At 36.0% G+C, this 17,546-nt stretch overlaps 1 protein-coding gene across 2 annotated transcripts in view; it reads right to left on the bottom strand.

The window, feature by feature from the left end:
• The window catches only part of TENM1 (teneurin transmembrane protein 1), a 385,367-nt gene that overhangs the window by 175,310 nt on the left and 192,511 nt on the right, over positions 1-17,546 (bottom strand). For both annotated transcript variants that reach the window (XM_009198225.4, XM_017954358.3), the window contains exons 9-11: positions 15,942-16,127; positions 14,292-14,315; positions 12,225-12,371 (exon numbers count right to left, since the gene is read on the bottom strand). In XM_009198225.4, the coding sequence (XP_009196489.2) occupies positions 12,225-12,371; positions 14,292-14,315; positions 15,942-16,127 (357 nt within the window). The remainder of the gene's footprint in view (positions 1-12,224; positions 12,372-14,291; positions 14,316-15,941; positions 16,128-17,546) is intronic.

The raw sequence follows: 17,546 nt of genomic DNA, 5'->3' as shown, positions 1-17,546 counted from the left end.
CAAAATTGCGACTTATTTTTGAAAATAAATAGATTTTAAATAAATACTAACGCCAAAAACGATCTTAAAAAAAAACTAAGAAAATCTAAACATAGAACCAATTCATAATTGGGACTCACATTGTCATCTAGTAATGTTCTATACATTCCAAGCTAAAGTTTCATATTTAATAATTGCCTATTATGTAGGGCTGACCCTTTAAGACCTCTGTTTTCTGAGACAACAGCAAGGCTCCTGTTGAGTCTAGAAAGACCTCAGGCAAGCAGACCAATAATGGCATGCAAACCCCATATTATAATTTGTAGGTAAGTCCAGTTCATGGGCAAAGATGAACCTACCAATTATCACATTGGCTAACACCCCATATAGTATGTCTAGACTGTTGCAAAGAAGTGCAAATGACAATCACGCTGAATATGTGCTTTGTTTTTTGGCTATCAACAGTTTTTTTTTTTTCTAATTGTTCAGAATTGGAAGCTATGGCACCCTACTGACAGCCAAGCTCAGCGTGGCAGATATGGGCATGTCAAATATTAACTGATTTTTACTTTTAGGGCCTGTTCTCTTCAAAGGAATAAAAATACTAGGTAGCTAAAAAAGAGGGAGGTTACACTGTCTTGAAGGACTATCTATGGCATTCATTGATCCTAGCTTTGCCAACCAGTTTGGGACTTTGCCAGTTGGCTCAATTGGTGCTGATGAAGCACTGGTTTCTTTGCTTTGTGATCAAGTCATCACTAGTAAACTTTTGCCTACTAATTGTATGCCCGTGGCTGAAAGGGGAAATGGATGAAGGAATATGAGTGATACAGGGGAAACCTGTATTACTTTCTAATCCTGAAAAATGAATTTACAAATATATATGGTTTAGAGACAGCACTTGTATTATCACCTTGATAATAATGGGCAGTTAATTCATGGTAGGTTATACAAAGGGATTTGAAAACACATATAGATTAGTTAATATTTGCCAGGTGCTAGGTACATCCACGTGTATTATCTCAACAAATCCCTTCAACAAGCTTGTTAGGTTGATATTCTCATCCCTATTTTACACATGAAGAAGGGGAGGCTAGATGTAGTTGCAGTGGGAAGTAACCTGGGAGTCATATTAACACCTAGTGTTATGCATGCAAATCACACATTCAACATCATCATCTAAACAGTGTGTACTACTAGTACTGATCTAGGCTGTAGGACTTCCAAGTGCATGACTATATACGTAGGCATTTAGAGCACATGAATTGGTTAAGGTAAAACAAAACAAAACAAAAAGAGACTACATTGGCTTTATTTATTTATTTATTTATTTATTTATTTATTTATTTATTTTTGTGAGAGACTTCCGCTCGGTTGCCCAGGCTGGAGTGCATTGGCATGATCTCTGCTCACTGCAACCTCTGCATCCTGGGTTCAAGCAATTCTCCTGCCTCAGCCTCGCAGGTAGCTGGGATTACAGACAGCTGCTACCATGCCCAGCTAATTTTTTGTATTTTTAGTAGAGATGGGGTTTCACCATGTTGGCCAGGCTGGTCTTGAATTCCTGGCCTCAGGTGATCCACCTGCCCTGGCCTCCCAAACTGTTGGGATTACAGGCATAAGCCACCGGGACAGCCCTACTTTGGCTCTAATCTTCATTTGCCACTTACAGTCTGTACGATCCCGGACAAGTCAGTTCCTCATTTGTAAGATGTAAATAACAATAATACTCACTCTATAGGTTGTTGTAAGTATCACATGCTATAATAAAGATGAGATTGGGTGCATTCAGGGTGGTATAGCCATAGACTGGAGAACATTAGGCTAAGTGAAATAAGTCAGTCATAGAAGGAAAAATACTCCATGACTGCTCTTATATGAGGCGTCTAAGATAGTTAAACATATAGAAGTAGATGACAGAATGGTGGTTACTTGGGGATTCGTTATGGGGGTATAGGGAGTTGTTTAATGGGTATAAAGTCACAGTTATAAGATGAGCAAGTCTGCGTACAACATAGTACTTATAGTTAATAATGAGGTACTGTGCATTTAACAATTTTTTAAGATGGTAAACCTAATGTTAAGGGTTCTTAACACACACACACACACACACACACACACACACACACACATACACACACTTTGCCCCAAAACAAAGGGACAAGAAGAAAACCGTTGGATATAATGGATATGTTTATTACCTTGTTTGTGGTGATGGTAACATGAGTTTATACATAAGTATGTGTAAACTGACCAAATTATTTACATTTATTATGTTCAGGTTTTGTACACCATTTATACCTCAATAAAGTTGGAAAGGTATTCATAAAAAGCTTACTATCTAGTACATAGCTAGCACTTGATAAATGTTAGCTGTTGTTATTATACCAAATTCTAAAACATACAGACTGCAAAGAATCTAAGGATAGAGTCTTAGGGGTAGATGCCAATGGTTTGCAATGGCAGCTTAAAGTGTTCAACCCCACTTCTTTTGAAGTTGCCTTATCACTGGCCAGAGGACAGTTGACTTCTGTGTAGCATGTTCCAGTTGTCGGAATGTGTTCATGTTATGAACTATGCTTGGTTAGGTTGTCAGGTAGGTAGGATCTTATGTGACTCTGAGTAGACAAACACTAATACTACAGAAACTTTTCATTCATTGGATTTGATTGATTCAGAATTTGTGACCATTTGGACAGGGGCTGGATTTAAGCTTAAGCTTTTCAGCGTCTATAGAACAGTGGGTCTGTTGAGCAAATTAGTAGTGAAAATAAAATGGAAGGGCTGATCATTCCAATGACAATGACTCAGTAAAGCAAAATCTTCTTAGACATGTTAGAAAGCCATAAGTAGTGAACTAACTATAAATCATTCACAACTCTTTACTAAAGCAGGCCTCCTACTAGGCACTCCTGTTAGCTTAGTTGTCGCCTTTATATGTATTGAAGGTAAGAGGACTGTATTTCCTCTGGAAATAGTCTATAATTCATATTATTCATTTTTTCAGGCTGATTTTCACCCCTGGATTTTACTGTATTAGGAAAAAGAAAGTGAGAGAGACTCAAGTGCACTCAGGATATGGCCTGCCCAAATCATTACTGTTGCTATAACCACATACCATTAAACTTTTCTGGGTTGGGAAAATACGTTGTTCTGCCTCTTGTAACTAGAATGCCACTAATGTTCATGTTCTCCTGGTGCCTACCTGCCATCAATGACTTTTCATATCACTTAGAATAAAAGCCTAAGTCTTGACAATGACTTATTACCTCACAGTCTGATTCTTTGCCATCTCCCTCTTACCTCTCAGATCTTACCTCTTATGATCCACCCCATCTCCTTCCCACTCCTCTGGCTATTCCTTAATTTCCCAATGTCTTGTATCATGACCTTTGCACACACTATTCCTGGAATGTTCTTCTCTCTGGTATCAACATGGCTTAACTTTCACCTCCTTTGGGTCTTTATTCAGATATCATCTTCTTAGTGAGATTTTCTCTGGCTACCTTATTTAAATTTCCCCCCTGTCCTACAGTCCCTGTCCTTCCTTTTCTTGCTTTATTTTAATTTTTGTTTTTCTAATTTTAAATTTTTGTGGGTACATAGTAGGTGTATATATTTATTGAATACGAGATATTTTGATACAGGCATGCAATGTATAATAATCTCATCATGAATGATGTGGTATCTATCCCCTCAAACATTTATCCTTTGTGCTACAAACAATGCAATTATACTGTTTTAATTATTTTAAAATGCACAATTAAATTATTGATTGTAGTCACCCAGTTGTGCTATCAAATAGTAGGTCTTGGCCAGGCGTGGTGGCTCATGCCTGTAATCTCAGCACTTTGGGAGGCTGAGGTGGATGGATCACCTGAGGTCAGGAGTTCGAGAACAGCCTGGCCAACATGGAAAACTCCGTCTCCACTAAAAATACAAAAATTAGCCAAGCGTGGTGGTGGGCACCTGTAATCCCAGCTACTTGGGAGACTGAGGCAGGAGAATCACTTGAACCCAGGAGGCAGAGGTTGCAGTGAGTTGAGATAGCACCATTGCACTCCAGCCTGGGCGACAAGAGCAAAACTCCATCTCAAAAAAAAAAAAAAAAAAAAAAAAGTAGATCTTATTCATTCTTTCTAACTATCTTTTTGCACCCATTAACCATCCCAAATTTCCCTTTAAATCCCCATTACCCTTGCCAGCCTCCGGTAACCATCTTGCCTTTTTTAAAAAAAACAAAAAACAAAAAACAAATTTTCTCCATCACATTTACCACCTTCTATCATAATATGTATTTTTAAAATTTGGTTTAACTTCTGCCTCTTGTAACTAGAATATAAGCTTTATGGAAGCATGAATTTCATCTTTTTTATGTATTGCTATTTCCTCAATGACTAGAACAGTACCTGGCTTAAAGTAAGCATTCAAGGCCCGGCACGGTGGCTTACGCCTGTAATCCCAGCACTTTGGGAGGCTGAGTCAGGCAGATCACCTGATGTCAGGAGTTCAAGACCGGCCTAGTCAACATGGTGAAAACCCATCTCTACTAAAAATACAAAAATTAGCCGGGGGTGGGGGGGTGTGGGGCGGGGGTGGCATGCACCTATAGTTCCAACTACTTGGGAGGCTCAGGCAGGAGAATAGCTTGAATCTAGGAGGCGGAGGTTGCAGTGAGCCGAGATTGCACCACTGCACTCCAGTCTGGGTGACAGAGCGAGACTCTATCCCCCCTCAAAAATTGAACATTCATTATATATTTGAATAATGAATAAACAGATGCCATAAAAGTCCTATTTCGATGACATTTGTAAATTTGCCTAGAGATTAATAAATATCCAACTAATATACCAAATTATGTTATTAATAGATGCTTCATTGATAACACACTTTTATTACCCACTTCAAATGACTGTATTTCAACTATTTTCTCATTCATTTTCATCACTGCAAAGTAGGCAGATGTCAAGTATTAGTAGCCTTAGTTGGCAGATAATGTGATGGACCCAGTCATACAGTGGTGAACAGTTACAGAGTTGAGATTTTCTACTTTGCAGTTGCATCTGGAGGCACTTGGGCAGTTTAGGCTCTTATAACTAAGTGATGATCCATTAATAAATGGGTTGCTTAGAAATTAAAGGGGTATGGTGAAAAAAGAATAATTAGAAATATGCTTTCTGATGCCAAGTCTTTTGTCTCCAACCAAATCTCAAAAGTAAATGTGAAGATGTCTGACTCTTAAATAGAGTAAATGTTATAAATTCATTGTTCCTTGTCTTTCATTTTCCTATTTATTAAACACTGAAGCATGCTGGTGCCATTCCAAACATGAGGCTCATTGATCCATGAGCTTATATGTGTTCATAACTCACCCGTGGTACTGTTTTCTAGATCCAGAAACACTACATAATAAAAGAGACTTGCAAATAGCTATTGCTCTTAATGAGTGGTGACTTGTTATGAAGAATTATTCCTGGAAGATCATTCTCTTTTAGGCAATTAACTTATTGATTTTACCAATGAATATGAATATAGACCACTGGAAGAGTTTATACCACAGAAGCTTGGACAAACATGATAAATACTTAAAAGATCAGAGAAAAAAGGCTGTTTGGATTAAACACTCTTACTCTACATTTTTTGAGCCTTCTTGAAAATATTTCCACAATATCAGAGACCACTTTCCTTCCTCCATAAGTAGAGTGAATGAAATGGAATCTTTGTATGGTAACTGAAGATCTTATAAAACAATGTTCTGTATGATCTGGCCCCCTGCCTACTTTTCCATATTAATCTCTTCCTCACTCATGTTCCAGCCACAAAGACTTGCTTTTTACTTTAGAGCCTAGTACATTTCCACCTCAGGGCATATATACATGCTATTTCCTCTGCCTGGAACATTCTTCCCCTGACTCATGTGAGGCCTCTCTCACCACCCAGACTAGGTCAGGTCCCCATGCACATTTATAGAATAACACAATTTTAAAATTATAAAATTTTTCTAGCACTCTTCACAGTTGTAAATACATAGCTATGAGGGATCTTCAAAAAGTTCATGGAAAATGTGTATCATGAGAAAATTATGCAAGGAGTTCAAATTTTTTTTTTTTTGCACTAAAATAAAGTCATATTAACTTGTTGTAACACATCTGAACAGGATCTAGTTTGAGGCACTAAGAAGGATAAGACATCAGTTTGAAAAGAGTCCCTGTCAGAGCAACATGAATTTTGCTAAAATTGAAGCAAGAACAAACATCAAATTTATGATGAAACTTGGGTGGAAGAATGATGACATCACTGATGCTTTATGAAAAGTTTATGGGGACAATGCCCCAAAGAAATCAGCAGTTTACAAATGGATAACCCATTGTAAGAAGAGACAAGACAATGTTGAAGATGAAGCCTGCAGCAGCAGGTCATCCACATCAATTTGTGAGGAAAAATTAATCTTGTTTGTGCTCTAATTGAAGAGGACCAATAATTAACAGCAGGAGCAGTTCTGACACCACAGACATCTCAATTGGTTCAGCTTACACAATTCTGACTAAAAAATTACAGTCAAGCAAATTTTCCATTTGATGAGTACAAGACTGTTACTCCCAGACCAGCAGCAGACAAAAGCAGAACTTTCAATGGAAATTTTAAATAAATGGGATGAAGATCCCAAAGCATTTTCTTGAAGAATTGTAATAGGAGATGAAACGTGGCTTTACCAGTATGACTCTGAAGACAAAACACAATCAAAACAATGGCTACGAAGAGGTGGACGAGGTCCAGTCAAAGCAAGAGTGGACTGGTCAAGAGCAATGGTTATCCCAGCACTTTGGGAGGCCGAAGCAGGCGGATCACTTGATGCCAGGAGTTCGAGACCAGCCTGGCCAACATAGTGAAAACCCATCTCTACTAAAAATACAAAATTTAGCCGGTGGGAGGGGGGGACAGGGGTGGCATGCACCTATAGTTCCAGCTACTTGGGAGGCTCAGGCAGGAGAATAGCTTGAACCCAGGAGGCAACAGCTGTTTGGAATTCTCAAGGCATTTTGTTTGTTGTCTTTTTGGAGGGCCAAAGAATGATAACATCTACTTATTATGAGAGTGTTTTGAGAAAGTTAGCCAAGGGTTTAGCATAAAAACACCCAGGAAAGCTTCACCAGAGAGTCCTAATCCACCATGACAATGCTCCTGCTCATTCCTCTCATTAAACAAGGGCAATTTGGAAGAGTTTCAAAGGGAAATCATTACTCATTTACCTTACTTACAGTCCTGATTTGGCTCCTTCTAATTTTTTTTTGTTTGTTTCCTAATCTTAAAAAATCTTTAATGGGCACCCATTTTTCTTCAGTTAACAATGTAAAGAAGACTGGTTAAGTTCCCAGGACCCTCAGTTATATCAGGATGGACTCATCCCTTACAAAATTGTCTTGAACTTGATGTAGAAATAAAGTTTATACTTTTGTTGAGAAACAAAGTTTATATTTTTAAATATTTATATTTTAAGTCCCCTTCTCCATGAACTATTTGCAGTCCCCTCATATTTGTGTGGGTTGTTTAATATCTATCTGCCTTGCTAGACCATAAGCTCCATGAAGGCAGAAACTTGTACTGTTTATCATTTTCTCCCCAGTGCCAAGCACAACAGTTGGCAAGAAGTAGTAATGAATTAATGGAAAACTGGGTACTTAATGTGAAATGTTTGGCTGAAAGGTAAACATTTGAGTGAGACATTTGGATCATCACCATCCAATATAACTTTTCCTAAAGATGAGAATGCTCTAGTACTGTGCTGTCTAGTACAGTAGCTACTAGTCTCGTGTGGCTATTGAGCACTTGAGATGTGACTAGTGCAGTTGAGAACCTAATTTTTTTTATGTTATTTAAGTTAAATTTAAATACATGTGGCCAGTGACTACCATACTAGATAGTGTAGATTTTGATGACTGCAAATATTTAGATATTGGATAGTCTGCACATTTAGCTAAACATTATAAAAAAGTTTTAAATTTTTTCTAAGTCAAATTTATTGTTTTTTTTCCTATTATGGTTTCTTTTCTTTTTATGTTTACAAAGTGCTTTCTCATTGTAAGATGTATCACCTATTTTTTAAAAATTCTGTTTGTTTTCTTTTAATTTTAACTCATTAATCCAGTTGAAATATTTTTATTTATCTTATTCTTTAGTATATGGTATGAATTAAAAAATCTAAGGCATTTTTCTTAAGAGTTGTCCCATTTATTTAATAATGCTTATTTTCCCCATTGATTTTTGATGCCAGTTTTATAATATACTAAATTTTGTACTTGGGTGTGTTCTAGAGCTTTTATTCAGTTGCATTAATCTGTCTATTCTCACATCAGTACCACTTTGCTTTAATTATCATAGCTTTCAAATATGCCTTAATGTCTGATAGTTCTATCTTCCTTTCACTATTATGTTTTAGCTATTCTGACTCAGTTAATATAATGTTCAAACTTTTTTCTGATGTTAATTCATACGTGCATGTAATGTATGGTGATCATATGTAACAAACTCCAAATTAGGACACATAATTAACAAATGAAAATGTGGTAACCATAATAAGTTTTTTCCTCCAAGTATAGGGTTGTGCATGTGGTAGGCGCTTCTTGATTAAAGAGATGAATGAGGTCAAGACATTTCCTAGGTTTGTGACTTCTATAGTAATTAGCTCTTATATATATAACACGTAAGATAGCTTTCCTTTTTTGCACTTAAGAAAAAACATCGAAATGTTATTTCTTCTCTGTTCTGTTTTTACTGTTCAAGGAGCTTTTAGGTAGTTTCTGGACCAGCGGTGTCACCCACATATTCAATGCAGCCCAATTAGTTACTGAGAATCACAATGCATTGAATCAGAGTGTAACTAAAGTCAAAGCTGCAGGAAGTAGCAGCAATACTAATGAGTATTCGAAACTGATTAGAATGCAAAAAATTTCCACCATTCTTTAAGTATCAGTTATAATATGGAGTAATCAGGTAGCAGCTACTTGAAGCAAATGCTTGAAAGTGATTTTTTTTTTTGATTGGGAAGATTTCTTAAGAATTACATTTTTAAAATTAGGACCACTTTTTCCCAAAAAGGTTCAATTGGTACTTTCTAATGTAATTAAAACACACACATATACACACATGCACAAACAAGTATATTAATATTAAAATTAAGCAAATATTAATAATTAGTCATATTTAACTAAATGAAACCAGCCATTATGGATAACTGGAAAGCTGAGACTACCAAATGAAGGGCATTTAATGTATTCTTAGGGGTAATGTTTGAACAGTATAAAAATGGAATTATTGGTCTAAAATCTTAGTCATGGGTCTTTCAGAGTTTATTCAATCTATCTTTCCATCTCAAAGTTGAACTGAATCTACATTTATCATCAATATCATCTTAATCCTACTATAGGGAAAAGTGGTAATTGGAAATCTCAAGGAGCCTTCCCCCCTGCTCCCTAAAGAGACAATCATAAAAATATACTGAGCTCATATCAAAGTCTTTGATATTTAATTTGCATATAGAGACATAGTTTTAAGGAATGTTCACAGGTCAATACACATTCAGTGAAATCTTCTATGTCTTCTGAATCTACATAGACCACAGGCATTGAGAATTGATAATTCATTAATTCATTAATATTTAATTGATCCATTCTTTAAACATTTTGGCTGCCTTGAGATGACCTTGAGGCCATAAAAAATGGTGATAATTAAATATTTAATTATTTTTATTACTTTACTAAGGCAGGAAACATTGGCTCAACCTTAACTGAGCCAGAAATTATAATTGCATAGGTTGTTAATGTGTTTTCTGAGCATAACATTTTTAATCAATACATAACTGAGAAATTCCTATTATTATATCAAATCCTTTTTAGAATGAAGCAGACCACCTAGGTTTACATCCAGGACCTATCATTTGCTTACTATGTGATTTTTAACAACTTACTTGACTTCTCTGTGTCTCAGTTTCCTAATTTGTAAAGTAGTGTTAATAGTAGTTCCTAGCGAGGTGCAGTGGCTCACACCTGTAATCCCAACACTTTCAGAGGCTGAGGCGGGCAGATCCCTTGAGCCCAGGAGTTTGAGATGAGCCTGGGCAGCATGGTGAAACCCCTTTTCTATTAAAAATACAGAAATTAGCCAGGCGTGGTGGTGTGTGCCTGTAGTCCCAGCTACTCAGGAGGCTAAGGTGGAAGGATTACCTGAGCTCTGGAGGCAGAGGTTGCAGTGGGTTGAGATTGTGCCACTGCACTCCAGAATGGGAGACAGAACAATACCCTGTCTCAAAAAAAAAAAGTTCCTACATAATGGGGATTAAATGAAATAATTCACGTAAGGGGCTCAGCACAGGGCCTGGCACATAGTAAATCCTGAATACAAGTGAGATACTATTATTTTCAACATATTGGGAATATAACAATGGGCGATGGGTCATGCTTAACATGTAACAAGAAAACCATATACAGAATATAATTAGGTGTTTGATTGTATGGTGCATATTATCAACACCATGGGTGATTAAGGAGGTGGATGTCAGAAGTTTCCTGGGAGATATGGTTTGAGACTTAAAGTATGGACAGAGAATAATGGATGGAGAAGACATGAAGACGTTCCAGGTAAAAGGCATATAATGAAAAAGACAAGAAGGAAAGTGAAGATGAGTCTTAGAGGACCATAAACATAAACTAAATAGTTTATCAGTGGATCGTTAGATTAAAAACTTCTCTCCAGTTTCCAAAACAAGGTTTTCAAGTTATATGGGTAGTAAACAGTCTCTTCTAAGTGTGTGTGTGTGTGTGTGGTGTAGTTTACTATCTTTCAAGTGGCTCACTTGAACTATCTCATGTAATCCTTATTACAACCCTATTAGACAGTGTGTGTCTAATTATTCAATCTATCTTTCCATCTCAAAGTAGAACTGAATCTATATTTATCATCAATATCATCTTAATTCTACTATAGGGAAAAATGGTAATATCATTTAATATCATCAACCCCATTTTAGAAATAAGGAAATTGAAGCATAGAGATATCATAAAACTTGCCCCAAATCATGCAGTTAGTATAAGAGCCAGAGCTAGTATCTGAATCCAGACAGTTTGACTTCAAATCTCTGTGTTCTTAATCACAAAGTTGCCTCCACTTAATTTTGATAAGGTCTTAAAACTTTTAAAGGTTAACTGTTAGCCAGAACAAGTAAAGGAAGAAACTCTTACAATGCAATTTGATGCTTAAGCCATGACTGCTACCTTATTAATATAAGTCTGCCTCATGTCTGAATTCAAATGACAAGGAATGCAATTGTCTAAGCAGATATAGAAATACAAGGAGTCAAATTTAATAATATATTTCAGTTTAAGCTAATATACAGAAATTAATTTTTTTTTTTGTTAATTTTATGTTTCATCAAGTAGAAGGTATGTGGAAAGTGAGGATTTGTTGTTTTAGGCTCATTCAGAGGTGGTTTGGGCAGTTTTGATGTCTGATCGTACAGTATGTTAGATGTTTTGTTGGCTTTCCTAAGAGAAGTGGTAACTCTGAGGTCTTGGAGCCACATATGGTTTTAAAAAATATCATGCGCAGCTCCTTGATTAAATATTTAAAATTCTACCAAAAATTGTCTTGATGCTATGTCCTCTGAAAGGTATAAAGTGTTACTAAAAGGTAGACACACAAGAGGGAGTTCCAAATAACTAACAACAAAGAAAAATATTTTAGTGTGTCTAGTGCAAACCATGCTAACATCAAACAACTTGAATAGTGGTATGTTAATTTAATTTGATATGATAAATGCCATGGGTATGGAAGGTAGCATGGTGTAGTAGTTGAGAAAATATGCTCTGAAATCACATAGTGCTAAATTGGAGACTTGGCTCTGCTACTCTCTAGCTATGTGATTCTGGATAAGTCACTTACTATCCCCATCCAGAGCATTAATTTTCCCATCTACAAGTAGGGAAAATAGTAGCACCTAAGCCTCATAGGGTTATTGTGAGAATTAAATGATACATAACACATGCAAAAAAAATTGGAGTACTGCCTGGTCATAGTAAATATTCAGTAAGTAATTTCTTAATGTGATTGAGACTAAAAGGTAGCATTACCCTATATAACTCATTATCATTTATACTAGAGATTTCTAATTTTCACCCTTGGCCAGGTTGATTACCACTGTGCTAGAGGCTGGGCTATTCCTTTCTTACGTGAACATTTTATAAATGACTCACCTCCATCATTGTCCAAGTTATCTCCACAAAGCATTTCCATGACAACATTGCAGCCTGTCCCACTCCAACCCACCTGGCACACACAGTGCCAACCATTTTGATCCAGGGTACATCGTCCATTTCCAAAGCAGAGTCCTGGGCAGCCATCTGAAAAGACATCAGAGAGTAACCATCACAGAGACATCAGAGTGGGATTGGCAAACAATGATGTATTTGCCTATAGGGAAGCATCTAATCATCTGGGCCCCATTCAGATGAGGTGTTGAATAAATGGAAGAGGAGCTTGCTTGCTTGCAAAACCTTCCCAGGGAACTTGTTATCCCTTACTCTGCAGTGGTTTTCCTTAGAGAGCCAATTAAGCTTTATTAATGCTAACCCCAATTCCCAACCCCTGGTTCACATAGGAAGAAAACTATGGCAGGGGCAAAAATTCTTTTTTCTTTTCAATAAACATATCTCCTCATCTCAATCAAAACTATATGGATGACACTGTATCTAGTTATGGCCAATATGTTGGGAAAAGATAGCAGTCCCTGTGAAGAAAAACTTTCCCTTACTACTTCTAGCTTGTGCTGATTTTCCCTTGTGATGTATTGCTTCAGAACTTAAGTATGTTGGTATACAGTTCAGACCACACCATTAAGTATTTGTTCACATGGTGCCTTAGAAATGTGCTGTAGTTGCTTCATATTTATTCACCTTTTCTCTTCAAGATTATTATTCATCTGCGGGCTAAGGATTGAAATCTTTACTTCTATGGTATCTCTCTCAAAAGCTTGCATGATATTATGCTTGTAACAATAATATTAAATGTTAAATAGGGGTTTATGGAATTAATACATGCTAGATTTAGACTTTCTGAATTATAGAAAACTGGAAAATATCGAGTCAAGAGGAAAGTGTAGCATTTAAATAACTTTTATTCATTGATGAAGCATCAACACTGACAATGGTTCCTCTTTAGACTTTAAATTTCTCAGGGATGCCCTACTCTTTGTACCCGTAGTTTGGAGTTCAGCTCTAGCAAAGAGTAACTTCACATGTGCCACATGCGCAGTGGGCAGATGAATGGAGAAAGCAACTATAATGCTACTGGGTGTTTTCCTAGTAGCAACACAGGACCAGACCTGAATTTTACAGGGAATAGTCCAGTCAATATTCATTTCGGTTTCTTTCTTTGAAATAAAATTCCAAAAGCATAAAGAGCAAAACAAAAAACAAACAAAAAACAAAAAAAATTTTTAAAAAATCTGTAGAAGTAACCCAGTGTTCCTTCTAAATAGTTTTCCAAACAACTATCAATAGACCAGAGGAAGAAAAAATTTAAAAATAAAATGAGAGATGGCTGTTAGAAAATATGGAAAGCTTTATGTATGTAATATACTCATTACATGGCATATGATGAACATACATACGTCTGAGAAGGGAAATTTTGTAGTTCTATTCTAATGGATATGCAATAGATAATTAAGATGAAATAAAGAATAATTTGGGACATATTAAGCTTCTGAAGCTGAGGTAGTGAAAGGCACTAGGATATCTGGCAGAAAAACCTTTGCTGTCTCTGTTAAAGGAAGCTCCCTGGAGGGATGTATGATGGGATACTTCTAGGAGGATAATTCTCCTGCCCTTGTAAGGACTTAGGAGTCCTTGTATATGGACTTGGAGCTACATTGTTATGTTAAAGAAAAAGTTCATCCTCTGAACCAAATTATTTAATAATTATTAAAGTATTAAAATTATTTAATAATTACCTGTGTTACACACACAGATCCAGACACACACACATATACAGAACTCAATATAAAGACAAGAGAAAATAGTCCTTAAAACTGCTTATCAGTCCATTCTATACTATGGCAAAAAGTGACTCTTCGATGTTGAAAAAACAAATTACCTTTTAGTGTGACAATTTTAGCATGAAACTGAGAACACTATATTTAAATAAGATTGCCAAAAATAAAAACAAACAACACAAATGGCAAAAAACACCACCCTTTCTTTCTCACATGCATATTTTCTTTTAAAAATATATTTCTGTTATAAAATTAGTGAGAAAAATCTTACCTCGGACAGCGTCTAAGTAGTGAGCTAAAAGGGAGGGGAAAAGAATGATCAAACGAGTTTCTGACTATATGACAAATGAATTTCAGACTAAAGCTATACAATATGTACTAATCATCTGTTGCCTAGGAGGAGAACAGCAAACTGTGAACTGCTGAAATGCCTGCAGCTCAAAAGTTGGGTACATGGGTCTGTGTAGTCTGTGAATAATATTTTCTGTGAGAATGATATTAATGGCATTTTTTCAAGAAACTCTATTAGGTTTCCTAAAAAGTGTCATATTTCATTAGAAGTATAAGAAGTATACTGCATTTTCACATTTCAGTAATAACTTCTGTGAAAGAGCACTGGCTTCAACTTCTTATTAGTAATATCTTTAGAAGGGAGTTCTGGAGTAAACACCTATGGTAATCATCACAATATTTAAATCCTCTTATGTAAAGGCAATAAACCTACTGTAGTACAGGAATGTAACTACTTAGGCTACACATCTGAATCTCACCCCTCTCCACCTTTTTAATGAATCTTAAATATTTCCCACAGTCGCAGAACAAGACTTACTGTACCTTTAGTAGAGAAGTAATGCAGTTTATGAAGATTATATGTTATATGTATTATATATATTATACATTGCTTTGGCAAGTTCCAACCATTATAAGAAAATACTTTCACCTAAAAATGAAAGCTGTAGTATAGTCTAGTGAGGGAAAAGCCTACAAACAATGAATTGGGCATCCAGAGGCCCACATTTGCCTTTGCTCTGCAGGAATTTTCTGCGTAGTCAAGGAATGCCACTGGAACACTCTATGACCCACTTTCTTTAGTTGAACAATGGGAATCATACTTGTTACTCTGTATTAGTGACAACCTTTCTATGCAAAGGTTTGTTGCATAGAAACCTTTGTGGTGGATAGAAATATATGTGAAGGGCTTTGCTTTTTTTTTTTTTCAGAAAAAGAAAGTGTTTTATAACTGAAATATTTATTTTTAATATCTTTTATAGTGTGAAGATCACATGATAGATTAATTATTACATAAGCTTTTCCATATTCACAGATCATTTTCCCTTTGTGAAATTAGCAATAAGGGGTGAAGAGAAAGTGGTGGCTTCAGGACCAACTCTCTACACTACCAGATAAACAATTCAACACAAATGTTCTATTGATGATAGGTCAGAAGTGGCTTCCTCATATACATTAAAGACACCCTATAATGATATTGAATGGCCCCTGTTAAAGTAGTCCCATTTAATGAAATTGCCTCTAAGTGCTTTCAACCGAAACAACCTATACTTTTCAAAAGGAAAAAATGGGCAGAGAATGTTACCTTCACAACAAAAGCACTTTTCTTATTAACTAATGACACTTTATTCCAATGTAACATCTTTCACTTGAGTAACTCAGAGCACTTGAAAGCAGAAAACATAAGGAATACTGAAGTAATAAGAAATGAAACAACACAAAAAATAAGTAGAATATCATCGACAAAAGAAGAAACTTATCAGTTCACAAAACTTTAAAACTTGTAACCAACCCTCCTTGTCCTCCTCTACTCCAACCTCAAATTCTACTAAATGCCTAGTGATTGACTCACTAGATTGCTCTTAACTTCAACTAATTCAATTTACTTTGATTAAAGTATGGTGGTACTTACCAATTGTGCAGTGGTCGCCCTCCCATCCAGGGCTACACTCACATTTTCCATCTTTGCATTGGCCATGCTCAGTGCAATGAGAATGACAGGAGCGTTCCTCACATGTTGGTCCTACCCAGCCTTCTTCACACTGGCAAATTCCTCTTGAGCAGACTCCATGGCTACCACACTCCATGGTACACAGCTCTGTGGGGAATTCAAAGAAGATATATTAACATATTTTGTTAAAACCAGCATCCATTCTTCCAAAAAACATTAGAATTACCAAAAATCCCAGTCTATATTTATATTTTATTTATTTATTATTTTAATAGAGATGGGGTCTTGCTATGTTAACCAGGCTGGTCTTGAACTTCTGGCCTCAAGTGATCCTCCCATCTTGGCTTCCCAAAGTGCTAGGATTACAGATGTGAGCCACCATGCCCTGCCTATACTTATATTTTAAACAAAATGTTAACAAACAATTTATATAAACAAGATGTCACAAAGATCTCTAGCATCTGAATGAATGTGCAAGAAACTCTAAGAAGAGGTAGTTAAGTCTCTAAGAATAATATAAAACTCTAAGCCAAACTGATTTTGAGAAGTCTATAAAATGACAACGGCATTCAAGGCTTAGAAATGAGATTAATGACAAACAAATGCCAAGTGGGTTTCACTAAAAATTCATTAAGATCACAGATAATGTTGCAGGGATTTTACGATACTATAAGATATCACTAGGGGAAAAAAAATCCTAATAAAACAGTGCCCTAACTTCATTCAGAAAGACAAGTTCATTAATTGGAAAGATAATAACTTTCTAATAAAATTCAAAATATGAAAAAGGTAAAGATGTCAATGATGACAACCAGCTGGTTTCCCTGATCATACTAACAATATTTGCATTTATTTTAAGCATATAAAATTAACCCTGGTTGATTAAAGTACACATCCTTCTTATCTTCAAATACTACTCAGTATTTAGACAGTATAATAATGATGATGTGTACTGGCTCTGCTGAGTTTCTTTCCTTTGTCACTTTGACTTTTTGTTGAGAAATGTTGAATATTAATAAAGTCATGACAGTAGATAAACCAACATAAAAGCAGGGAAGCCTCTTTCGTGATCTAATTCCCTTGCTGGAGGAAGAGAAGTAGGATAAAAACCTACGGGAAGAATGAAATATGTTTTGGGAACAATAGACCACATATTCCTGAAAGGAAAAGAGGGTGTTCTGGAAGCCGGGTTGTCTCTTCCACAGTCTCAAATTCTGAAACTAGTTTAATATATTTAGAGGCATTGATATTAATATACTCCACAGATAGCAAAGTTATTTTTCAGTAGATGACAATATTCTTTTGAAAAAGCCATGATTATGAGTTTTATTAAAATCTGGATCAATTTGTTCATAAGTTTACTCATAAGCATTCTTTGAAGGTCAGGGTATGATGGAAAGAGTAGTGGATTTGAAATAAAGATAACTGCATCCCTGATTCCTCTGCTTAGTACCTATGGACCCCTTGGCAACTTACTAACATATTGTCTTAATCTCTGTTTGTGTAAGAATGCAATAAAAGTAATAACACTTATACCTCACAAGGCTGTTGGATAGATTTGAAATA

This window comes from Papio anubis, chromosome X, assembly GCF_008728515.1.
Source record: "Papio anubis isolate 15944 chromosome X, Panubis1.0, whole genome shotgun sequence".
NCBI classification, from domain to species: Eukaryota; Metazoa; Chordata; class Mammalia; order Primates; family Cercopithecidae; genus Papio; species Papio anubis.
The sequence above is the reverse complement of the archived record's forward strand: the minus strand, read 5'-3'. Positions and strand labels throughout refer to the sequence as shown.